A 26,420-nucleotide genomic window follows, 5' to 3' on the forward strand; every position below is an offset into this window, starting at 1 on the left:
CCGACTCGCCTGGGCTGGGGGACGTCTGGAGAACGTCCTGGGGTTGTCCAAGAGCGAACCGTCGGCGGCTGCCATGGCCTGCGTGGGTGACGCGTGGTGCAGCAGCGAGCCGGGTGCGCAGACTGCTGGGCCCGGGACCCCACGTGGGACGCGCGAGGACCCTGCGCCACCGCCCCTTCCGGGTCCGGAACGGCTCCAGCTGTACGGACCCGCCCCGAGGGGAGACGGGGACGGCGGCACCGGGCGGGTAGGGATGAGACTACCGCGCGTGCCCCTGCCAGGTGGCAGCCCCTCTCTGCGTCCCTCGCGGCCTGGCAAAATGACATTCGGCCGAGAGTTCACGCTGGGGAAGCTCTCTGAATGCCTCTGAGAAGCGAGATCCGGCGCCATCTCACCGACGAGCCTCCCCTTTACCGCCCCGTGCGCTTCCTCAGCACTTTAGGAGCGAAAGCCTGTCTGGGTAGCTCCCTAACAGGCTCTGGAGCTCAATCCCTGGGCAGGGGAAAGGGGGTCCTCGGGGGATCCCCGCCCGCGGTCCTTTTTCTTGACAGGCAGTTCCTTGGCCACCCGGCAGGGCCGCGTTGCCTGGCAACGGCGGGGTCCTTCTTGGCTCGGCGGCGCTCGGGGCCTGAGGGGAGAAAACCGCCGCGGAGGGCGCTGGGGGTGGCGGCGGCGGTCCAGGAGGTGGCCGTGCGACTGCGTGGAGCGCCGGGGCGTCCGACCTCTGCACCTGAGAGAAGATGAACACGGCCGACCAGGCCCGGGTGGGGCCCGCGGACGACGGGCCTGCGCCGTCCGGGGAGGAGGAGGGAGAGGGGGGCGGCGAGGCGGGCGGGAAGGAGCCAGCAGCGGACGCGGCCCCGGGGCCCAGCGCTGCATTCCGCCTCATGGTGACTCGGCGGGAGCCGGCCGTGAAGCTGCAGTATGCGGTGAGCGGCCTGGAACCGCTGGCTTGGTCCGAGGACCACCGCGTGTCTGTGTCCACGGCCCGCAGCATCGCTGTGCTGGAGCTCATCTGCGACGTGCACAACCCGGGCCAGGACCTGGTTATCCACCGCACCTCGGTACCCGCCCCGCTCAACAGCTGTCTCCTCAAAGTAAGTCATCCCCCGCCATCCCCGGGGTCTTCCCCTGTCCCCCTCTCGCAGCCGCATCATCCGTCCCAGGGGAATCCGGTCCCACACTCGGTCCGGGGATTTCCCTCTTCGCACCGAGCGCTGGGGATTTATTAAGCAGCCAGCGTTGCCACAGCTTAAAAAAAAAAAAAAAAAAGCTCTGCAGCTGTGTGCACCCTGTTTCCCCAGGTCACCCGCCGCCGCAAACACATCTACACACCCAGGGGGCTTCCCGGAGTTGAGTCCCGCCAACCCCTCCTTCGCCCCTGCGTCGGGCCGGCACATGGAGCGGGTTACTCGGTGGTGCTTTCTGAGACTCCACCCCCTGTAGATCCAACCCGGGGCCTGCCTCTGTCGTCGCTCCTATTGTTTGGGGCCGACTTTCCGAGGTTCTTGGCTGGCTTTGTCTCCTGTGTGTGTCCTCCTCTCGCGCCTCTTTAGCTTCAGAAAAGAAAAACTGGTCCCATCCATTGTCTTAATTGTTTCAGTGACTTTATTATGAATGGTCCTCGCCTCTCCTTGGGCAAACGGGTAAATACTGGATCTCGGGGTTTGTACTTTAGTTTTTCTTTACTAGCTAAACATCTTTGGGATGTTGAATGAAAATAAAGACTCGAAACAACTGCATATCTTAAGCTTCAAGCGCAAGGTCAAGTAGTAAGCCATAGCGTTCCTTTTAGTTGCTTAGAGGTGTAAAAACTTTCTATATATCCTTGATAGAGGTGTACGCTTACATGTGATCTGTCAAAGTGTGTATTCATACATTCAATAGATACTTGAATACCACTCTGCTTGGTGCTGCCCCATGTTCTGGAAATAAAGCAGTGTACAAAACAGAGCACCTGCCCTCATGAAGCTTACATTCTTTGGCAAGTCAAGCACAAATGATAAGGTCCTGTCAGGTAGTGATAAGCACTGTAAAGATGTGTATCCACACACACAGAACATGTTTATGTGTTCGTAAACTCTTTATTCTGGACAGCCATTTAAAATATGAGTCATTAGCTATAGGTAGGGTGCAGATAACCCTCATCACTTTGTGTAGCATACTTAATTCAAGTTTCAAACAGCTTGTTGTTAGATTGTTAGCTTGTATGACTAAGCTTCCTCTAAGATCTTCTTGAAGAAGATAGGAACACATTTGTTCAAGCGTAAACAAATCAGATAGACAGATGCAACCCTATGAAATTGAGAAATACAAAAGGAGGAAAGCAGAAGAAAGGTGATTTAAAAGGTGTATCTTCTGCTGAAAAGGAGCTTAGCTGTTTCCAAGGATGTTCATACGCACATCAACTCAAGGAAAGTATGTATGTCAGTATAGTAGAGATCAAATACCTTAGCAGAGAGAATGTAAAGAAAGGAGGGAATAGTAAGGGGAGAGACTTATGGGGCAGGTCATCTGGTGGTGAATCTGCAGCAGTCCTAAAGAAGGTAGTGTTTGATTTGTAAGAGGAAGGAAGGAAAGGGCATTCCAGGTGGCAGGAATGAGGCATTCATCCCGTGTGCATACACGTTTAAGTCATGAACATAATTAACTGTTGTTTGTATAATGACGGATCAGTACATGAGCTCAAGTAGGTCTTCTAGGGAGTCCGAGAAAGTAAGATGAGACCAGTTTGTGAACTTGGAAGGTCGGTATGAGGAAATTGGCGTCAATCTAGGAAGCCTTTAAGATGCTGTTACAGTTTCATTAGCATAGAGTGACCTGCTGTGGTTCAGGAACATTGCTGGATAGAGGCAAGAAGATGATTGTTGGGATCAGTGTAAAATAAAAGTGAAGAGATTGGGCTTTGGCACAAGATAGGCCTATCTATAAAAGGGGGATAATGAAGCCTTGTTTAGGCTTTTTGGAAGATTAAATTAAACATACATAATCACTTGGCCCAGTTCTTGGCACGCTGTAAATGCTTAAGGTGAAAATATAATGCAGTTGGGCCGGGTGTGGTGGCTTATGCCTGTAATCCCAGCACTTTGGGAGGCCGAGGCGGGCGGATCACGAGGTCAGGAGATCGAGACCATCCTGGCTAACAAGGTGAAACCCCGTTTCTACTAAAAATACAAAAAATTAGCCAGGCGTGGTGGCGGGCGCCTGTAGTCCCAGCTGCTGGGAGGCTGAGGCAGGAGAGTGGCCTGAACCCGGAAGGCGGAGCTTGCTGTGAGCCAAGATTGCGCCACTGCAGCCTGGGCGACAGAGCCAGACTCCGTCTCAAAAAAAAAAAAAAAAAGAAAGAAAAGAAAATATAATGCAGTTATACAGGTATGAAGGAGTAGGAGTCTGGATTAATGTCGTGGTTGTGGACGTGAGTATTCTGATAAAATTTTGACTGTCATTTTGCCTCACTTGACATTTACCACAACTGCTAACTAGTAACAGGAAATCCTTATATAGCCCTCTTATAGTTGACAAATGGCTTCCATGAAATTAATTAGTAACATCTTCCCCTTCTGTACTTTTTTTTTTTTTTTAATATGCACATCACTTAAACCATCAGTCATTTAGCAGTCTTTTTAGACTGATTGAAGTGAATGAATGCTGAGTTGTCCTGGCAGTTCTACAAGAGCCCTCTGTGGGTTAAAACTGGTGTGACGGTAGGAATGTAAAGAAGTCTGTGTCAGCTCTTTGCTGACTCCACCCGTTGGCAGTCTGTGGATTTAAATCTGCTCGGTGCTGTGCAGCATGCCTTCGCTCTAACCTAAACGGTGGACAGTCTGCAGCGCAGATCACAGTTTTAGTGTAGCATTGTTAGAAAGCTAGGTACTAAACACCTTTGAAGCTCTTGCTGTATAATTCTGTTATTTAGATTATGAATTTGCAGGAAAATCTGCAGTTATGTAATAGTTCAGACATTATCAGCTGTTTTATAAGATTGTATGATACAAAGGTGAACAGTATACATCTGAAAAGCAAGGAAATAGTGATTTAAGAATGTCAGAATTGTTTTTCCCATTGGACTACTGATTTAGTGACTCATCTAGTGAGTCATTTGTGTATAGCTCCAAATTCTGATAATATTTGTGTACCGAATTGTACATCAATTGTTAGGAGCCTTAGAAAGTATTAACTTTATCTGCTACATTAAGTTAAATAACTGTTGCCTGTCTATGGACTCTATTACCTGTCTTCAAGAAGCTTACTGTCTAAAAGCTTCAAGTGAATTTTTGTCAGGTGCTTACAAAGTGCCTAACAGTTAGTATTAAAAGTATTTGCCATTAAAAGTAATGGTGAAAACCGCAATTACTTTTGCACCAACCTAATAGTGGTCAACTGGAAACTGGATGGTGTACAATTAAATGATTGGCTGCGGGCAGGCCCCTGGGAGCTGGACTTTTTAAGTATACTCCTTGGGCATCTGAATACTTGATTTGTTAACAGTTTCATGATAGGGAGAGTTGGAGGGAGGTTCAGTAGTCTAGTAGAAACTATTATGTCAGAAATTGCTACACAAAACCCTAAGACTTTTTCCTGCCAGTCAAGATCTGTACTGCTCTCCATCCTGTCAAGAATTCTTCCCACGATGAGTAGGACCAAGGGTTGCTTGAGCTTCCTTTATTTCATCCCGTGCCGCTGCTTTGGGTTATCAATCCTGTGAGTTTACTTCTACAGTAGCTTTTATTTGTAGCAAATTTAAGCTCTTCTAAGGAGTATTGCTTAGTTCACAGTATTAAAGGATTTGATGAACAATTTTATACCTACCTTCCATTTGGTACACAACTTTATGTCTACCTTGCATTTTTGCATACTTTTATTAGCATTAAAAATCTTATTAACATTTACTTAAGGCTGAGTGCTGTGGCTCACACCTGTAATCCCAACATTTTGGAAGGCCAAGGCAGGAGGATCGCTTGAGCCTAGGAGTTAAAGAGCCTGGGCAACATAGGGAAACTGCATCTCTACAAAAAATTTTAAAAATTAGCCAGGCGTGGTGGTGTGCACCTGTGGTCCTAGCTACTCAGGAGGCTGAGGTGAAAGGATCACTTGACCCCGGGAGGTTGAGGCTGCAGTGAGCTGTAGTCATGCCAGCTGCACTGCAGCCAGGGTGACAGAGAGGACTCTCAAAAGTTTTTTTTTTAACTTAATCCTCAGAGTATATTAACAATTATCATAGGTAACTTTATTGAGCACTTAATATATGCTTTGATATATTGACTTATTTAACCTTCCTAACTTTATGGGACATGTGTTAGTCTCATTTATAAATGAGGAAATTAAAGTCAGAAGGTTTAAGCAATTTGCGCACACAGAGCTGGTATGTAGCAGAGCCAGCATTTGAACCCAGGTAGTCTGGCGTCATAGCACAAATTTTCAGTTATTATGCTGTGCTTCATTATGTCATCTCATAAATTTTATCTGCCTGTAGAAAGCACCGGGCTTTGATTAGCATTGTTTTATTTCCAAGCCAGCCACCTACACCTCATTTAATTGGCATTTTCAGTCTGTGATTCTCCAGCAAGTTTCATAGCGTATCCAAGAGACTACTTTAAAATGCCTTCCTAAAATCAAGATACACTGCATAAAACACCATTCCCAAAGTATTCCACATACTTTTGGATAATAAAGGGTAATAACTGCCTCCCCCACCTCCAAAAAAAAGGCTCTGTTGTTTAAAAAGGAAAAAAAGTTTGGCTTCCTGTGGCTCAGTAGGTCTTTATAGTAGTTCCCTGGCCGAGGCATTTAGTGTCCTCGTGTCGCTTTTCAAGGGAGAATGACATATAATATATAGTATTTCCAAAGCTTGTTTGGCCATAAAACTATTTTTCAAGGGACAATTAAAGGGAGTAGTGTACTGTGAAACACACTGTAGGAAAAGTTAGTTCTCTATTTTGTGGACAATTTTCTATTTACATTTCATTTTATTTGCTTATCTATTATGTCATCTAGCAATTTTAGCAGAAAAGAGAATAAGAATAGACTATTCCAGTTACCCTTTGCTTGTTTCTTTTTTTTTTTTGAGACAGAGTCTTGCTCTGTTGCCCAGGCTGGAGTGCAGTGGGGTGATCTTGGCTCACTGCAAGCTCCACCTCCCGGGTTCATGCCATTCTCCTGCCTCAGCCTCCTGAGTAGCTGGGACTACAGGCACCCACCACCACGCCCGGCTATTTTTTTTGTATTTTTAGTAGAGACGGAGTTTCACCGTGTTAGCCAGGATAGTCTTGATCTCCTGACCTCATGATCCGCCTGCCTCGGCCTCCAAAAGTGCTGAGATTACAGGCGTGAGCCACCACGCCCAGCCATCCTTTGCTTGTTTCTAATCATCACTCCTGTCTGCACAAACTATTCCTTTATTAATACATTGAGGAATTTTCTGTTAGGCTTAATGGTCTGTAGTTTTTGTTATTTATTTACCATTTGGGGGATTTTTTTTTTTTTTTGCAGAGCCTGACTCCATCACCCAGGCTGGAGTGCAGTGGCACAATCTTGGCTCACTTCAACCTCTGCCTCCCAAGTTCAAGCACTTCTCCTGCCTCAGCCTCCCAAGTAGCTGGGGTTACAGGTGCCCACCACCATGCCTGGCTAATTTTTTGCTATTTTTAGTAGAGATGGGGCCTCACTATGTTTCCCAGGCTAGTCTCAAACTCCTGGTCTCCAGTGATCCACCCACCTCCGCCTCCCAAAGTGCTGGGAGTACAGGTGTGAGCCACCATGCCCAGCCATGGGGGATATTTTTTAACTGTTTGTTGCACTCTGATTTTCTGATACATCCCCAGTTGTCCAGACTTCATCTAGGATGTAGTGAGTGGTTCTGAGTTAATGTCTTCCAAGTGCTTTCTGTGTCCTGGAGGGTAATTCCTCTAGGCTTGAAAACTTAAACTCATTCAAGTGACTTTTATTATATCCATGTGTGTCTTAGGCTGGAATTTCCTTTTAATCATGTTCTACCCTTTCCAGTTTAAAGAGCAGCCTCTTTGAAAAAGGAAATTGACACTAAAAAATAATTGAAGGATACTTTTTCTTTTATCCATTTCTCTAAAGACAGTGGATAAAGTCCTTCCTACTTCCTGCTTTCAACATAACAAAACATCTTTTGGCTAGTCTCTGCTCTTTTTGGCTTTAGTTGTCCTATTTTTTTATGGTTCTGAACCACTTTCTTTTGGTCATTTATCTCTTCCTCCATCTTTGATGTCCCTTTAAAATCTTATTAAAGAGCTCACAGCTGGGCACAGTGGCTCACACCTGTAATCCCAGCACTTTGGGAGGCTGAGGCAGGTGGATCATTTGAGGTCAGGAGTTCAAGACCAGCCTGACCAACATAGTGAAACCCAGTCTCTACTAAAAATAAAAAAATTAGCTGGGTGTGGTGGTGCACGCTTGTAATCCCAGCCACTTGGGAGGCTAAGGCAGGAGAATCACTTGAACCCTGGAGGTGGGGTTTGCGGTGAGCCGAGATTGTGCCACTGCACTCCAGCCCGGGTGACAGAATGAGACTCTGTCTTACTGTCCCATACATGTTATGAACTTGGAGGAGGGAGAAATGAATGAAAGCTTGAATGACCTCAAAAGGCCTTATAGGGAGAATTAGATCTGGTAGGATAGATGGGATTTACATAGGGAGAAGAACTAGGCAAGGGAGCCGGGGAAAGCTGAGGTGGGAATGTTCAGGAATGGCAACTAGAATAGTCTGATTAGCGTGAACATTATTCTATAGAAACAGTAAACAAAGCAGTTGGAGTTGGCTCTCGCCATTATTTGTGAATGAAATTTCAGATAAAGGACCTAAAGCTGGCATTTGTATTGCAAAGATGTTGTAAAAATCTAAATATCAATTTGCATCAAAGATATATATAGATACATGTTTTCATAAATTTGTTAACACCTTTTGTTTTGTGACTAGTTCAGGTAAATGCTCTGTTGAATCTTAAGAATCAAGTACATCTCTCTTGCATATATTAATTCTAAGAAGAATATGGGAACCAGGCTATGAATAATGACATTTATTCTGACTTTTTTTAAAAAATTGCCATCTCCTTGAGTAAACGCTCATCTGATAGTTTTTATATCTCTTATTTTCAGGTTGGCTCAAAAACAGAAGTTGCTGAGTGCAAGGAGAAATTCGCGGCCTCCAAGGACCCCACGGTCAGTCAGACTTTCATGTTGGACAGGGTGTTCAACCCTGAGGGGAAGGCTTTACCACCAATGAGAGGATTCAAGTACACCAGCTGGTCTCCCATGGGTTGCGATGCTAATGGCAGGTGCCTCTTGGCAGCACTGACCATGGACAATCGCCTGACCATCCAGGCAAATCTCAACAGACTGCAGTGGGTCCAGCTGGTCGACCTGACTGAGATCTATGGAGAACGTCTTTATGAGACCAGTTACAGGCTCTCTAAAAACGAGGCCCCGGAAGGAAATCTCGGGGATTTTGCTGAGTTCCAGAGGAGACACAGCATGCAGACCCCAGTCAGAATGGAGTGGTCGGGCATCTGTACCACCCAGCAGGTCAAGCATAACAACGAATGCCGGGACGTTGGCAGTGTGCTCCTGGCTGTCCTCTTTGAAAACGGTAATATCGCCGTGTGGCAGTTTCAGTTGCCGTTTGTAGGAAAAGAATCCATCTCTTCATGCAACACGATTGAGTCAGGAATCACCTCTCCCAGTGTATTGTTTTGGTGGGAATATGAGCACAATAATCGAAAAATGAGTGGCCTTATTGTGGGGAGTGCTTTTGGACCCATAAAAATTCTTCCTGTCAATCTCAAAGCAGTCAAAGGCTATTTCACTTTAAGGCAGCCTGTTATCTTGTGGAAAGAAATGGACCAGTTACCTGTGCACAGCATCAAATGTGTGCCACTTTATCATCCTTACCAGAAGTGTAGTTGCAGCTTAGTAGTGGCTGCAAGAGGCTCTTATGTGTTTTGGTGTCTTCTTCTGATCTCCAAAGCAGGGCTGAATGTTCACAATTCCCATGTCACAGGCCTTCACTCACTGCCGATTGTCTCCATGACTGCAGACAAACAGAATGGAACAGTCTATACTTGCTCCAGTGATGGAAAGGTGAGGCAGCTGATTCCCATTTTCACAGATGTTGCATTGAAGTTTGAACACCAGTTGATTAAACTCTCAGATGTGTTTGGCTCAGTGAGGACTCACGGGATAGCAGTGAGCCCCTGCGGTGCGTACCTGGCCATCATTACCACTGAGGGCATGATCAATGGCCTCCACCCTGTTAACAAAAACTACCAGGTCCAGTTTGTTACTCTCAAAACCTTTGAAGAGGCAGCTGCTCAGCTCCTGGAATCTTCAGTTCAAAACCTTTTTAAGCAGGTAGATTTAATAGACCTAGTACGCTGGAAGATTTTAAAAGATAAACATATCCCTCAATTTTTACAAGAAGCTTTGGAAAAAAAGATTGAAAGCAGTGGAGTCACCTATTTTTGGCGTTTTAAGCTTTTTCTCCTGAGGATTTTATATCAGTCAATGCAGAAAACCCCTTCAGAAGCCTTGTGGAAACCCACCCATGAGGACTCAAAAATCTTACTAGTGGATTCGCCTGGGATGGGCAATGCTGACGATGAGCAGCAGGAAGAAGGCACTTCTTCCAAACAGGTGGTGAAGCAAGGCCTGCAGGAGAGGAGCAAGGAAGGAGATGTAGAGGAGCCCACTGATGACTCGCTCCCCACGACTGGAGATGCTGGAGGCCGTGAGCCAATGGAAGAGAAACTCCTGGAAATCCAAGGGAAAATCGAAGCTGTGGAGATGCACTTGACCAGGGAACACATGAAGCGAGTCTTAGGAGAAGTGTATCTGCACACCTGGATCACAGAAAACACTAGCATCCCCACCCGCGGACTCTGTAACTTTTTAATGTCTGATGAAGAGTATGATGACAGAACTGCACGGGTAGGTGTTTATTAACAAAAACTCTGAAATTGTAAAGCCTGCTTTCTTAATGAGAAAGAAGTGACCTAAATTGAGTTCCTGAAGCTCAACTTTTGCTTTGACATTTTTTAGGTAATTGATTTGCATGAGGTGCGGGGTAATAAATAGGAAACGTGGATTAATGCAGAGGATGCATTCATAGCATATAAAGAATATTTTGATTCTTCTTCACACTGGCCTTAATAGATATGCAAAGTTTGCAGGATGAGCTTTCCAGACTGGATTAGCTCAAAGAGGCTGCATTTAGCTGAGTAGTATGTGATGGGCAATCATGGCTGTAGAAATATGGTGCCCATGCTCCCTGCCCTTCCTCTTTTACAAAAATTTTGCAGGGGAGGGGTGTAGTGACATGTTTTCCATTTGATAGGACTTAAGGATATCTTCAGATTTAGTCAAGAAAGACATATAAAGTAAACGAATTATTACTCATGTCTCATTTTTACAAAAACTGGGTACAGTCTTTATTTTGGTAACAGAACAAACTTACACTGTTATCCAGAATGTATTCTATAGAATTTAAGTTGCTTAACAGAGCACTAGGGTTCCCAGTGCATATTACCACTCAAAGGTTTCTGAGAATTCCTACAGAAAAGAAACCGATACCTTTGTGTAGCTCGTTATTACTCAGACTTCTTGATCAGAGAATCTTTCTTGCAGCTAACAGCTGCTAAAATCCTGAAGAACTTGTGTTTCAAGAAATATACTGTGTTCTGAAATACTCAAAACCACAAATATCTGTACTCCTTTTTACTTCAAAGATTGATACTGTCTAAAGTCTTATTTAAAATATTAATTGAAGGCAGTATCTTGGTTCTTAATGTTAAGCCATTCACAATCACTTGTTGCACTTTCTTCTTGGAAAGTGTATGTTTGTGTACACACATTTGCCTTTGAAATTATTGCTCATAGAATGTTTGCAGTGGTCTTATGAGTATTAAGATGCACCATTCATGTAATTGACTTTTCTTCTTTAAAAGTTAAGTTTTGGGGCTGGGTGTGGTGGCTCACACCTGTAATCCTAGCACTTTGGGAGGCCGAGGAGGGCGGATCACAAGGTCAGGAGGCCAGGAGACGAGCCTGGCCAACATGGCAAAGCCCCATCTCTACTAAAAATAAAAATTAGCCGGGCGTGGTGGCGGGCACCTGTAATCCCAGCTACTTGGGAGGCTGAGGCAGGAGAATCCCTTGAACCTGGGAGGCGAAAGTTGCAGTGAGCTGAGATTGTGCCATTGAACAATCAACAAGAGCAAAACCCATCTCAAAAAAAAAAAAAGCTAATTTTTAAACGTTGTTTCATTGTGTTCCAAATTGTCTGGAAAAGTATTCTGGTTATCACAGTGCCATGGGACCTAGTTAGGTTTATTGTAAGAGTCAGTGAAAAATTAGCAAAAACATGTTAGAAAGAACTAGAGGTTGAGTTTGTAATGATTTAGAGTAATTGTCCAGATACTCCATGAGCCTAGGAAGCTACATTTAGCATGGTGATGTGATTCCAACAGAGCCAGTTTAAAAACCAGAAGATTGCACACCCATCCCTGTCTATAGCAACTGAGTTTATTGAAGACCATGCATTCCTGTCTTAAAAATCCAACTATATGCATAAAATGAAGACTTTTTACACCTAGGATGTTGGTTTATTAGCAGTTATAAATTATTTTGGAGATTATCAGCCTAGTATGCTGGTTCAGTTAAACTAGCATTTTTTTAACCTTTTTTTAATTATCACTCCCCCTGGAACATTTTTAGACACTTTTTCCGAATTGCCCCTGCCCATGAAGTTTTAATACCACAGATGTGTTTTGTGTGTCTGTTTATGTACTGTGTGTATATCTATGCTTTATACGTAAAAAGAGTAAGAACTTTTTGTTCCCCAAGAACTAATATTTGCTGCTTTGGAAGGACTGTCACTCCCATTGAGTATGTGTGAGTCAGAATAACACAGTTGAGAGTTGAGCTTGACAAGATCAAGGCTACTGAGAACAAATAGCAATCCTTCCTTATGTAAAATTGAGGTATATCTGGGCCGGGCACAGTGGTCACGCCTGTGACCCCCAGCACTTTGGGAGGCCAGGGTGTGAGGATCCCTTGAGCCCAGGAGTTCAAGGCCAGCCTGAGCAACATAGCGAGACCCTGTCTCTACATAAAGTAAAAAAAAAAAAAAAAAAAAAAAATTACCCTGGTGTGGCGGCACAGGCCTGTAGTCCTAGCTACTTGGGAGGCTGATGGGGGAGCCATGTTCTCACCACTGCACTCTAGTCAGGGCCACAGCGAGACCTTGTCTTAAAAAAAAAAAAAAAAGAAAAAGAAAATAGAGGTATGTAAGGGAGGAATTCTGAGTTGTTTTTGTCACTGTATCATTAGGATGTTTGGCCTGTCTTGAATAGCAGAGTGGGTTTGGTCATCCTTGCTGTAAGGGACCATATGTTAGAATTCTTAAGACTGAAAAGAAAAAAGGCCAAAAATTGATGGGATTTAAATTTGTAGAGTATATACAGAAGAGGTAAGATAGCTGGCTTACCAACTTCTGGGCTAGTAAGACACCCTTTGAAACGTAAGTGAACTAATTTTAGTGAATTAATCCAAAATCTTGTGGATTCATCCATAAGAGGTTAAACAGAAATGGATTCAAAACTGGAAGGGCGCTATCACTAGTAAGAGAAGACAACTCTTGAGGGTTGTGTATCCCAGCCTCCAAATTACATATCCAGTGAAGTTTTTAAAAAAAATGAATTGGATTCAAGTTTATTTTCAGACTTTTTTTTTTTTTTTTTTCTTTTTTCTTGAGATGGAGTCTCATTCTGTCACCCAGGCTGATGTGCAGTGGTGCAATCTTGGCTCACTGTAACTTCCACTCACGGGCTCAGGCAGATCCTTCTGCCTCAGCTTCCTGGGTAGCTGGGATTACAGGTGTGTGCCACCATACCTGGCTAATTTTTGTATTTTTAGTAGAGACAGGGTTTCACTGTGTTGGCCACCTGATCTCGAACTCCTGACCTCAAGTGATCCACCCGCCTTGGCCTCCCAAAGTGCAGGGATTACAGGCATGAGCCACTGTGCCCAGCCAAGAGTGTAATCTTAATAAAGCAGAGAAAAGCAAAACTGAAGCAAAGAAAGGCCTAGAGCCTGTGTCATTACCTCTCTCACTCCCAGCTTCTTGCTCCTATAGTGGGTCTTGCTGTGCCCCTGCAGTGGGGTCAGCTTGTCTCAGATTGCAGGCTACTGGACCATGTTGGCCATGGGTCTTTGGGCCATCAGAATAGGTATTTGTACAGTTCTACAAAGAGAGCAGTATTCCACATAATATTTTGCCTATAGAGATTATGCTTTTTCTTCTTAAAGTCAAAGCATTATAAATAATAGCTAAATACTTTGTCTTCTAACAGAACTCTGAAATCCTTGTTTCAGAAGCAACTAAAACAAGGCAAGTAATAAGATTTTGGTTTTCAGAACAGTTTTCTCCTTAGTGGTTACAGTTTACCCTGTTGTCACAGAGTACCTGAATAAATTTATTTTATTTAGCTAGTTGACACAGGTTGAAACTTCTAGTTATTTTATTTTTCAGACAGTATAATCAGCCTGTATGGAAATGCAAATCTCTTCTGTAAAATACTGCTCTTTTCTTTTTGTTTATTTTTTAATTTTCCCTTTGTGTTTGTAGGCTTTTTCTTCAGGAAATCCTGCACTTACACTAAACTTTGCGGACTACTTTGTCTTACTAGGTGCTGATTGGACATATCTCAAAGAAGATGAACAAACAGACTTTCCCTGAGCACTGTAGTTTGTGTAAAGAGATCTTGCCATTCACCGATCGCAAACAGGCAGTCTGTTCCAATGGCCACATTTGGCTCCGGTAAGCCATTTTAAAAGTTCCTACTTCTGCTCGTTTTTCAGTTTTGTGTAGCACAAACTACTGTATGTGACAGAATAGCAACTTCATGCCAGTTTTCTGTTGCCCTTGCCAATTTGTTGGAGAAAAGCTGCTATTATAAAGCCTGATGTGGACTTTTTTCATCAGTATCACTCAAGCAAGTTGGCCTTTAAAGACAGTTTTTTACTGCTTTATAGGAGTTTTCTTGTTTTATTTGTTGATTTTCATAATTGAACAAATTATGGCTCCTCTTCCTAGCCTCACTCTAAGACCTTCGTGTGTCCTCATGTTACTGGACCTGTGGGCTGCATTTGGCACAGTTACTCCCTCCTTGAAGCACTTGCATCACCTGCCTTCCGGGACACAGCACTCTCTGGTTTTCTTCCTGTCTCTGACTCTTCATTCTCAGTTGTCTTTGCTGATGGGCACCTCAGCTGTCTGTCTTTCCGCCTGTTTTTCTTCTCTCGGCACTTTCCCTGGGCGGTTATCATCTGCACACTGATGATTTAAACATAGGGTTTTGCCTGTATCTCTCCCCCTAAGTTAGGCTTATATATCTGCCTGCCTGCTCAGTACCTCTATTTGGGTGTTTAATAGGCATTTCAAATTGGAATCCAACCTTTTGTTACTGCCTCTGCAGCCCTGGTCCAAAACACCATCATCTCTTGCCCAGCTTATTATACCTGAGGTTACCTTCTATCTGGTCTTCCCACTTCCATCCTTGCCCCTCCCCACTTCCATCCTTGCCCCTCCAGTCTGTTCTCAATATGGTCTTGATGGTGATTGTCAAAACTTTGTCAGTGGCTACTTGTTTCTGATGAGTAAAACTAAAACCCTCTCAGTGATCCACAAGACGCCACACAGCCTGGGGCCCCTTCTTCCCTTTGTTCTCCCGCTGACCTCATCTGCTGTATTTCTCCATCTTGTTTGTTTCACTCCAGACAGGCTGGCTTCATTCCTCAGATACGAAAGGCGCCCTCCACCTCAGGACATCTACACTGGCTGATTCCACTACCTAGGATGCTGTTCCAGCAGATGTCCACATGGCTTCCTCCAGTGTCCCATTATCAGTTAGGCCTTCCTGGCCACCATACCTAAAATTGTAACACCCCACCGATGTACCTTCCCCTCCCATTACTTTGCATCCTCCTTCCTTGCGTTATTATTTCCCTCCTTAATAATTATCACTATTTTTTTCCTTGTCCTTCCTCTAGAATGGAAAGCTGTATGAAGACAGGAACTTTTGTGTTTTGTTCACAGCTATTTCTAGAACAATGCCTAGTACATGGTGGACACTAAATTTTTTTTTTTTTTTTTTTGTGACGGAGTCTCACTCTGTTGCCCAGGCCGGAGTACAGTGGCGCCATCTCAGCTCACTGCAAGCTCCACCTCCCAGGTTCACGCCATTCTCCTGCCTCAGCCTCCCGAGTAGCTGGGACTACAGGTGCGCGCCACCACACCTGGCTAATTTTTTGTATTTTTAGTAGAGACAGGGTTTCACCATGTTAGCCAGGTTGGTCTCAATCTCCTGACTTCGTGATCCGCCCGCCTTGGCCTTCCAAAGTGCTGGGATTACAGGTGTGAGCCACTGCGCCCGGCCTAAATTTATTTATTTATTTATGTATTTATTTATTTCTTGAGACAGGGACTTGCTGTATCGCCCAGGCTGGAGTGCAGTGGCACAATCTTGGCTCACTGCGACCTTTGCCTCCTGGGTTCAAGCGATTTTCCCACCTCAGCCTCCCCTGTAGCTGGAACTACAGGCATGTGCCACCACACCCGGCTAATTTTTTTTTGTATTTTTGGTAGAGACGGGGTTTCACCATGTTGACCAGGCTGGTCTTGAACTCCTGGGCTCAAGTGATCCAACCACCTTGGCCTCCCAAAGTGCTGGAACTACAGGCGTGAGCCACTGCACCCGGCCAAATTTTTAACAAGATTGTGCTACACATTCCATATTAACTCACCAGTTCTATTATCAAAATGTATGGACATTTTTCTACATCAGTACAAAGATAACATTCTTAATGGCCATAGAGGTTTCTAGTGTACGAATGTTTCATAATTTACCCACTTATTGATAATTTGTTTTTTTTCCAATTTGTATTGCATTCCTACACTTTTTTTTTTTTGAGATGGGGAGATGAGGTCTCACTACGTTGCCCATGGCGGACTCGAACTCCTGGGCTCCAGTGATCTCCTGCCTCAGCCTCCTGAGCAGCCAGGACTATGGGCATGTACCACCACGCCTGGCTTCTACACTTTTTCTAATTTGAGTGTTCAGGATTTTTAAAAGGAAAGAATAAGAAATAAGCTTGTAGTATATTTTAGGTTAGTAATAAAAGTAAAAACATATATTGAGTGCTATTAATGTGCCAGGCACAGTCTAAGCTGTACACATGTATTAAGTTACTATATTATGGTGGTTGTGAAAATAAGTTACTAGGATTACAGGTGTGTGCCATTGCACCTGGCTTTCTGTTAGTTAAGATTGGGTATAACCACTGTCTTTAAGACTGATAGTACATTGGGGAAAACCTTGACAAATATTGAAGGCAAAATTAATGGTGCAAAAAGAGACAGGACACTAACAAATGTTCACAGGTTCAATTCCATCCAAGGATTATTCATTGAGCCTCTACCAGGGCCAGGCAAATAAGAATAGGTGGAATGTATTTTCGCAACAACCATGCATGGGGAGCATCGTGATTACTTTTGTTTTTACAGATGAGGAGATTGGGGCCTGGGGAAGTTAAATAATTTGCCCAAGTCACAATGGTGGTTTGTGGCATAGCTCAGAACCTGACATTCTGTCTCCAGAAGCCACATGTGTAAGCATTGCACATTAATGTCTCCTAGATGGGTTCTTTCAGGAAAACTGTTATTATTTTTACTGACTAAAGTTAGAGCTGAAATACCTCAGTATGATTTCTCTAGGTAAGAACCAGTGCTTGCTGTCACTCAGGTGTAATCTTTCTTCCTAGATATCCAATTCTTTACTCAAGGTATACCTGCTTGGAGTCCCTTCCCCTAACCTCCTTCTTTGTATCTTCTGCTCCTTAGTTGCTCACCTGTAAACTGTTATCTTTTGGGACACCTTCCCTGCAACCCAGATGTACTCTTTCCCATCTCATTGCATCCCACTTGTCCTTATTTGCCTGGCACTGGTAGATGGTCAATGAATAATCCTTGGATGGAATTGAACCTCTGAACATTTGTTAGTGTCCTGTCTCTTTTTGCACCATTAATTTTGCCTTCGATATTCTTCAGGGTTTTCCCAATGTACTGTCAGAGTCTTAAAGACAGTGGTTATACCTAATCTTAACTATTGGAAAGCTGGGCACGGTGGCACATGCCTGTAATCCCAGCTACTTGGGAGGCTTAGGCAGGAGGATCACTTGAGCTCAGGAGTTCAAGGTCAGGCTGGGCAATGTAGCAAGACCCTGTCTCAAAACAACAGCAACAACAAAAAACCTAACGAATAATTCTCAATATAACATATGATCAATTTTTAAAAAACATATAAAGAATTCAAAGTGCAGTCAGGTATGGACAGAGCAAATTCTTTTCTGATGCTCAAACAGGAAAACTGCAATCTACCTGGATTAGAACCTTTGTGTCTCTTTACTAAGCATGGAGTATAGGTTTAGCCAGCTTTGGTGCACAGGGGGATACATTGTTGCGTGAATGTATGAGTATCATGCTTTCACTTGGTTAATGTGCGGTTTTATGATAACTCTGATGGAGAAACATCAGTTTCTGAGTGTTAGTAGAGCAAACCCTCTCCCTTGCCAATACAGTCTGTCTTCTTTCAGGTGCTTCTTAACCTACCAGTCCTGCCAGAGTTTGATATATAGAAGGTGTTTGCTTCATGACAGCATTGCCCGGCATCCAGCTCCAGAAGGTGAATGCTTTCCCTTACTTGGGAGGGTGGGTGGGTGGAGCATGCTGGCAGAGGGCCAGCGCCCCAGAATAACAGTTCAAGTCACACTCTACACTTCTTGGTATTGTGTTGTTGGGGGTGGGGGGTGGGGAGCAGGCTCCTGCTGCTCTTTACGGTGTTACCATGAAGCCACAGCTAACTAAAACATGGCCATTGGAATATGTCATATTGAAGTGCTTACTGCATTTAATATGTGAGTTAAGTGTGTCTGCAGTTGCTATTCTGTCACTGCAAACAAATTATTCATTCCAAAAAATGTCAGAGCTTGTTTCAGCAGATGACATAGATTATATTTGAATGTAAACTCTGGATGATACTGTATACGAAGACAACATTATTGAACCAGTAATAGGATATTCACTTGGAGTCATTCTTCCAGTAGCCATGACGGGTTTTTTCCTGGTTGGTCTGTGTGCTCTTTCCTGATAGTTCTAATGTCATTCGTTTCTAAGATAACTACCTGGAAATAAGATTGTAGAGTGGGCAGGAATTAGTGATTTAATAATGATGCAAATGTCAGATTTTGTCCTGACGTTAATTATGCACTCTAACCAAGTGAGCTAACTAGATACAGAATATATAATTTTATATGTATTTTGGGGGGAATATTCTGTTCTCAGCTGAAACAAACAGCATACTATATAAAACTACATAAATTCTTGAGTTTTGCTCTAAACTGGCAGAAGCTCTACAATTCTCATAAGTTGGTATGTTGATACCTTGTGTTCTGTTGTAGCTTTTTATTAGGGAAACTACAATCATACACAAAAGGAAAGAGAAGAGTATAATAAACCCCTTTGCCCATCACTTTAGAAATTATTGACTCATGGCCTTTTCTGTTTCATGTGTAGTTCCCTCACCCACCTCCCTCCTCCTGATGGATTATTTTGAAACACATTTTGGGGAACTTTTTAATTTTTACTGCAGTTGATAATTGATATGCTGCTTAGGCAGGAAATCTGGAAGAGATTGAAACTTTAAAAATCTTACCCATTGTCTTTGAGTCTAGCCATTTAAAGCTTTTGGGAAGAATGAGAAGCTACTGGATCTGAGAAGAGCATTGGAGGCTGGGCGCGGTGGCTCACGCTTGTAATCCCAGCACTTTGGGAGGCCGAGGCGGGCGGATCACGAGGTCAGGAGATCGAGACCACGGTGAAACCCCGTCTCTACTAAAAATACAAAAAATTAGCCGGGCGTGGTGGCGGGCGCCTGTAGTCCCAGCTACTTGGAGAGGCTGAGGCAGGAGAATGGCGTGAACCCGGGAGGCGGAGCTTGCAGTGAGCCGAGATCGCGCCACTGCACTCCAGCCTGGGTGACAGAGCGAGACTCCGTCTCAAAAAAAAAAAGCATTGGAGTAGTTTTTCCATAGATGAAAGACGAGGAGGATTTGACCAGTGTTGCCGCATTTTTATTTCTCAAGGGCATAGCATTTTTAAAAAATTCCTATTACTGTAATTTTATGAGAATATTTTAACATTAACAATGTATGAAGAACACATTCTCGGAATATACTCTTCTTTAAATTGAATAAATTTAGCTTTATGAAACATTCTTCAGTACCCTTATTTTTCTGTTTCATTACACTTAACTTTGTGAACCACAAGTTTAGTCCAGCCTCATTTGGAATGATAGAAACGGAAGCCCAAAGAAGTGAAGTGCTTTGTCTGGGGATATATGGCTGGTTCATTGCAGAGTTGGGACCAGAATGCCTGTCTCTCAACGCTACAGTCCGGTATTAATCCCTTCTGTCTTTTCCGAAGATGACAGTTGATACCACTTGTCTTCCTTTTGCAGATCCCGACTGGATTAAGAGGTTACTACAAAGCCCCTGCCCTTTCTGTGATTCTCCTGTCTTCTAAATAATCAGTGACGGGAAGATGGAAGGGCATGACGAACTCTGCCGTAGAAAACTTCCTCCAGCCTGAAGAGAAGGATGCTCTGGAGGAAGCCGGACCCTCACAAGTGGAGAGAAGTCCTTGGTGATTGTAAAGAGGGCCCCTGGAGCTCATTTCTGAAGGGCACTCTCCATCTCCAGGGACTAAAGGATGTCCTTTGAAATGGCTGGACTCGGAGAGTTGGAGTCGTTTTGAGATGAGCATTAGCCCCAGCTTTGTAACCAATGAGGGACACTTATTTTTAAGTATCTTGACAGAAGCAATTTGAACACAATGTCCCATCATTTCTAGAAACAGAATGGTCTCTTCTAGAGAGCTTGGATAAGGACCTTGCTGGGTTGAGTTAGGTTTTAATCCTTGCTTTGGTCTGGAACTGCCTTCGGGCTGCAGAACTTAAATTGCTTGGTCTGTGGCATCTGATGTACCAACAGAGATTAAAAGTGTAAAGCAACACATGGGCTGATGTTTTGTTCTCAGAAAATAGCTGCTGGTCTGCATCCCTCCATTCTTGTTTTTTATGCATATGGAAAACATTTTCCTAAAACTCTATATTCTTAAGTTGAAGCTAAGACTAAAATTTAATGTGTCAAATGATCTGGTGACTATTATAATGAATAATTGTGACTTACTTTTCATTCTCTTCTGTGTCATCAGATTTCCTGACCCAAGTCCTTAATCCGTATAAAGATGTCAAATACTGTAGTTCACCCATGCCACAGCCTTGCTTCAGACTTAACTGTGGTAGCCTAGATGAGCTATTTGTACACAGAGGAAAAAAGATATTTTCCTTTTAGTAATAAGACTTTTAGTATTTTTAATGTTGACATTTCCAGATCTTTCATTTAGTATTCAGGGGTCTGTCTGGAGACTTCTAGAGAGGGACAGCTCAGAAGTGAGACCCTTGAGCTCTGGTGCTGTAAGCTTGTACAATTCAGTTGAACAGAGCCTGGGAATTTCTTTCCTCTGCACAGTCCCTTGATATTTGGAATCCAGGTTCTGCCCCCAACCCCTACCCACCCAGTGGTCTGTTAAGATGTCTCAGATGGGGCTGGGCGTGGTGGCTCATGCCTGTAATCCCACCACTTTGGGAGGCCAAGGCAGGCAGATCACAAGGTCAGGAGTTCAGCCTGACCAACGTGGTGAAACCCTGTCTCTACTAAAAATACAAAAATTAGCCAGGCATGGTGGTGCACACCTGTAATACCAGCACTTTGGGAGGCTGAGGCAGACGGGTCACTTGAGGCCAGGAGTTCGAGACCAGCCTGGGCAATATGGCGAGACCCCGTCTCTACTAAAAATACAGAAGTTAGCCTGGCATGGTAGCACATGCCTGTAATCCCAGTTACTCAGGAGGCTGAGGCAGGAGCATCACTTGAACCCAGGAGGCAGAAGCTTCAGTCAGCCGAGATGGCACCACTGCACTTCAGCCTGGGCGAGACTGGAGACTGCCTCAAAAAAAAAAAAAAAAAAAAAAAAAAGAAAAAAAATGTTGGTACTTAGACGATACCATAACGGCAACCTCCCCACCCCCACCCTGCATTGATTGATAGGTAGTGGAGACGAGCCCTTGGAGGCACTTGTAAACAGTCTGCTCAGAAATGTTTTCTGTTTCCTATTCAAACTGCTGTTTTGTCTCCTATGTTTAATCATGTATTTGGTATTCTGCTTATTTTTCTCATTTTGGTGGTAATTTCAAGAAGAGTGTTTATCCACTATTGATTTTCAAGAAAGAAACCAAGCAGCATTGAAATCATGAGTAACAGAATTCAGAACATTGTATGGTGGAAGTCATTTGTGTCTGCAGCTGTTTTTTTCACTTTACAATAAATAAGAGTAAAAATTGAGATCATGTCAAAAAATTATTGGTTTTAATCATTATGGCATAGTTTCACTCCCCCTGCCCACCCCCCATTAGAATCAGTGGAGATTTGTTCTTACTGGGGAATTTTGGACTGCTGCCATTTAAACTTAGTTTTTTATTTAAAGCAGTTGTGCATTTTTGAGAAAATGTATTGGGAGTAACTAGAGAGGATCTCCCAAATTTTTTTGTATGTCTCTATAGGAGTAAACATGGCAACAGTTTTTCTAGAATGTGGACTCACTGCAGGGACTGGACCCAATGGCATTGTTAAGACCCTAAAATCTAGCCACCACCTGCCTCCCCCAAGTTTCCACACACCCAGTTGGAAGGCCTTTCCCTGCCCTTGTCCCTGTCTCACACCCATGGAGGTAAAGCTACAGAGCTGGGGAAACAGGAGATTTTGAGTTAATGGCAGCCTCACAAATAGTGCTTCTGAATTTCTCTGAGGGTCAGCATACTTCATGGGAGTGTGTTGCTCAGTGCAACCCTGGAAAAGTGAGAGTGGCACCAGAAGTTTTTTAAGTGCCTCTTGCAATTCAAACACATCCTCTATACCTTTCTAAAATTTGCCTGATCTTATTTGGTAGATTTCAAGTTGCTTTCAGCTGTGACCATAGTAACTGTTTCAGGAACTGGAGAAATAGTGGAAGTGCTATTGCTGCACTGCATTTAAAGTACAGGAACAAAGATTATACAATTCGACCCTTTAAGCTACAATATGGTTGCATTTGGGGAGTCTCATATCCACATACGTATCACATTTTCTCTGCCTGGGGTTAATTTGTTCTTATTATTCTAGATAAGAAATTGATAGCTTGTTATGCTTGATACTCATTCTGAAATCCTTACGTGTCCACCAGGCAGACTTCAAGCAATCTCTACCTACTATTATATCTGCCCAAACTACCAATTATCTTTCAATGTCAGAAGTTATTAGAGCCACTGGCAAAGCTCATGGTTGAATATGACATTTTTCTGCTTTTCCCTCTAAGAAGTTTTTGAGAATGTTAACGTTGCAGTATGCAGGCTGGACCTATCAGCAAGTTTAACACGTTAATTAGGTTAAAAAGAATATTAAAAGGCAATAATTAAATATTTCAATTATTTTGTAATTATAACGGTATCAAATAAGATGCAAAAGAAGTTGATGCTTATTATGACAATATTGGTTTTATGAGCATCTTTTCTCTGCAGCAGTTAAACTGCCTCAGAGTTTGGTGAATTGCTGCAATTCTTGGAATGGAAACAGGAATTAGGGTCACTGGTTGATTGGCACAGGATCTTTCCATCGTGTCTGCTCCTGACCTCTCTCTCTTGCCTTTCCTTCCCCCAGATGCCCTCTTGGTTTCCATTCCTTTAGTTCTCTCTGCTTTAGAACACAGAGCTAACAGATTACATGTTGGAAAGAAAAATGGATTAATGGTAACATTTCTAAAAGCTAAATTGTGTAGTGGGTCTCACTTCCTAGAAGAAACTGTTGGTACTATTTCTTTCTAAAGGTAATAGTATTAATTGTATCTGGTGTTCTTAAAAACTTAACTATAATTTTCTTGTCAGGGTGCTCAGTAGCTCTTGGTTTGACTTTGGGCTAAGGGATGTGAAATTTTAGCTCCTTCCCACCACCTGTTTCCCGTCACTCCCACCCCCAGCCAATATTCTTCTTCTTAAGCAAAAATTATGGTTAAGCTAAGCTGAATGGATTATATTCAAAGTAAGTACAGACGGCAAATAGGCAGACAAATACAGGAATGTCTTTACAATTAGCCCACCGTGGACTGTTTTGAGTCTCTGCATGTTTCCATAATTCATTATGATGTATCTTTATGCTCTTTCACTGCTCTTCTGTGCGTTGGAGTTTAGCAATTCAGTGAGACTGGGCAGTGTCTCAAGAATGGAACGTTTGCCTTCAAGGTTGGGTCATCAAAAATCCCTCTAAAGATCTAACTGTAATGAACTGTTTTTATTTTTGCCATTAGTGCAAGTATCAACTGGCAGCCTCAAACAGCTTTAGACTATGTCTCAGGTCTCTCATAGTTATACTTAGAACTGCTCTTTCTTGAAGCTAAAAGAGGTTTTTGGAGTAAAGATCTGCTTCATGTCTGCTAGCATGGTATCTGCTGTTCAACCTAGTATACAGCATGTGAAATTCAACTGTCCTTCAATGGAATTCAGCCAAACTCCAAAAATACCGAGTTGCTTCTAGTTACCTAAAGTAGTACAGAATCACTATCCTGATGAAGAAGTGGGGTTTTTCAGAAGATTGTAAACTCATTTCCATGGCACAGATATAAATCATTGTCAGGACTTGTTAGCCAGTCCATGTCTCACTGATAGGATGTAGCCTGCCATCTGCATAGATGGTTTAACATGGTGCTGTTTTTGAAAACTTGCTGTGGAAATAAATTTGACAGAGGAGTAGTTATTTGTAAAGCTGTCCTAGAAAGAGGTTAATTCTTTTGGTATATGAATATTTCTCCTCCAACCCCTTTAATTAGGTGGTTCAGCTTATCTTGTATTTTCTGAGTCATAACTATACTCTAGGGCCAAGACCTACTATAAAATCTGGGGTCCTAACCAGAGAGTTGTTTAGATCAATATTAAATGCTTTGCCAACATGATCTAAGAAGGTATTCATTCTTTCTGGGTTTGAGAAGAGTTGACAAAAGTGTAAGATTATACTCTCATGCTAAAATAAGGTATAGGCTAAGTGAAATACTGTAAATGGGTTGGTTAGAATTAAAGTTTAGAACTCTAAATCTTATGCTTATTTTTAAAGTAAAAAGTTGCCTCACTGTCATGAAATCCTGTTACTTTCATTAAAAAAAAATCCTGTAAAATGGTCAAATTGGATAATGTAAGAGATAATGATGGCTTTGAGGCATTTCATACTTTACCAGTTTACATTTGGCTAGCAGACTGGTAAGGTTTAAGGTTCTCTCCACTAATGGAAAATTAAATGCAAAACGTCCTAAGAATTATGTTGTTTTCAAGGCTTTGACTCAGATTTGTACTTTGATGTATGAAAGTGAATATCAGACTTGTTTATACAGAAAAGACTATATAGAAAAATAAGTGTGTTGTGTATAGTGATACATGTTTTATGTTTACCCAATGCCTGTACTAAATCTTGTGCTTGGCTTTGAATTATATACGTGTTTACCTATGACCTTTTTTTTTTTTTTTTTGAAATAAACAGAACAGTCATCTAAAAACATAAGGTTTTGGAAAGGAGATGCTTTTTCAATTCTTACCATCTGATTAGGTGGAATGTTTTATAGACTTTTGGTGTTTAAAAAAAAAGTTTGATAACAATGCATTTTGCTTGGAATACCCCCCAATCCAGAAAAGCTGGTGACTTCTCTCCATTGTATATATGTACATAGTTTTCATTATTAGATTGTAAGCTCCTCAAGGGCAGGAATTGTTTTATCTTTGTTGTTCCTGCAGCACCTAATGTAAAGTGCCTTGCACAGGGTAGGTGCTCATGACGTGTAGAATGAATGAGTAACTTCCTGCCTCATCAGGATGAAATGTGGTTCACTTCCCCTGTGTTCAACACTACAAAGCTACTCCTGCCAGAAGAGGGCAGAGTTCTTTCTTGGGTTTGAACTGGCTTTTTTGGGTTGAACCAGATCATTCCACATCCTTAGCACTACTTAACCTTCTTTTCATGAAGATTACATATCAGTGTCCTGCGTTTTTATCTAATATTAGAGCTGAGGTTCCTAGGAAAATTTTGAAGTTGGGAAGATTATGGAGAAAACGAAATGGAAATTTGGGGAGGGTGGTTTGTCAGTATAAGGCCCTGTGGGGTAATCATATTTTAGTTATTGTTAAAAGGGTAACAGAACCTCTGTTTCTTTACCAAGTCGCTGGTTGGCCATTTCTCCAATTGATGAACTGCCATTGGTTTTAGCTGTTTCTCATTTGGGATTCCCCTCAATTGCTTACATGATTCTAGTACTTAGAGTCTAACAGAGTTGCTGTGAATATGTAGTGCTGTACATAATGGCAGTTTTGTAAATGTGAGATAACCTTGAATATGTTGTGGTTTGTATACAGAGCCATTAGTATTGTTATTTTGGCCACTTTTTTATTCAAAATAAATAATTATTTGTATACTGCGTGTCTGTCTTACGGAGTTGCCACGGTTTATAGCAAAGCTTGGAAACCTCTGAAAGCCTGAGCATCCCCAACAAAGTTAAGTAATGCCCAGGCATGGGCAGACAAGGAGGAAAGCGCTCTGCGAGGGAAGTGTTAGGGAACTGGCCACTAGCAACTACCTCAGAACCAAGTCAGTAAGTCTTAGGTTGTCTATTCCAGAAAAAGGAGGAGGAATGTAAGGGGAAGTAACAGAGGTTCAGTAATATGTTAGGCCACATGTTCTTAACAATGTCAATTAAATAGTATTTGGTGAGGAAAGTGACCCTGAAAAATATGATCTCTATAAGCATTATGTATTTGTGAAAAGATGAGGATATACCAGCATTTTTTGCAGATAGTCATCTGTGCTTATGGTAGAGGCAGTGTCTGTATCAATGGGTTCATCCATGTGCATCAGAACGACTTGGAGGATTTGTTAAAACACTGGGTGGGGTGGGCTGGATGCAGTGGCTCACACCTGTAATCCCAGCACTTTGGGAGGCTGAGGCAGGCAGATCACAAGGTCAGGAGATCGAGACCATGGTGAAACCCTGTCTCTACTAAAAATACAAAAAATTAGCCGGGCGTGGTGGCAGATGCCTGTAGTCCCAACTACTTGGGAGGCTGAGGCAGGAGAATGGAGTGAACCTGGGAGGCGGAGCTTGCAGTGAGCTGAGATCGTGCCACTGCACTCCAGCCTGGGCAACAGAGTGAGACTCT

The 26,420-nt window shown here is 42.9% G+C and overlaps 2 protein-coding genes across 9 annotated transcripts in view; one reads left to right on the forward strand and one right to left on the reverse strand.

Moving 5' to 3' along the window:
• Positions 1–423, reverse strand: part of DDX31 (DEAD-box helicase 31) — a 96,831-nt gene extending 96,408 nt beyond the window's left edge. For all 8 annotated transcript variants that reach the window (XR_004249993.2, XM_058444915.1, XM_032165487.2 and 5 more), the window contains exon 1: positions 1–423. Coding sequence is in view for 7 of the 8 variants with exons in the window: in XM_058444915.1 (XP_058300898.1) it covers positions 1–390 (390 nt within the window). In the remaining variant the exon portion in view is untranslated.
• GTF3C4 (general transcription factor IIIC subunit 4) lies at positions 233–25,676 on the forward strand. Its single transcript, XM_032165490.2, has 5 exons — positions 233–1,097; positions 8,125–9,951; positions 13,710–13,840; positions 17,674–17,762; positions 19,596–25,676. The coding sequence occupies exons 1-5, from the start codon at positions 741–743 to the stop codon at positions 19,658–19,660; spliced, it is 2,469 nt and encodes an 822-aa protein (XP_032021381.1). The 5' UTR covers positions 233–740; the 3' UTR covers positions 19,661–25,676.
• The last annotated feature ends 744 nt before the right edge of the window (positions 25,677–26,420 follow it).

This window comes from Hylobates moloch, unplaced genomic scaffold (genome assembly GCF_009828535.3).
Source record: "Hylobates moloch isolate HMO894 unplaced genomic scaffold, HMol_V3 SCAFFOLD_10, whole genome shotgun sequence".
In the NCBI taxonomy this organism is placed as follows: domain Eukaryota; kingdom Metazoa; phylum Chordata; class Mammalia; order Primates; family Hylobatidae; genus Hylobates; species Hylobates moloch.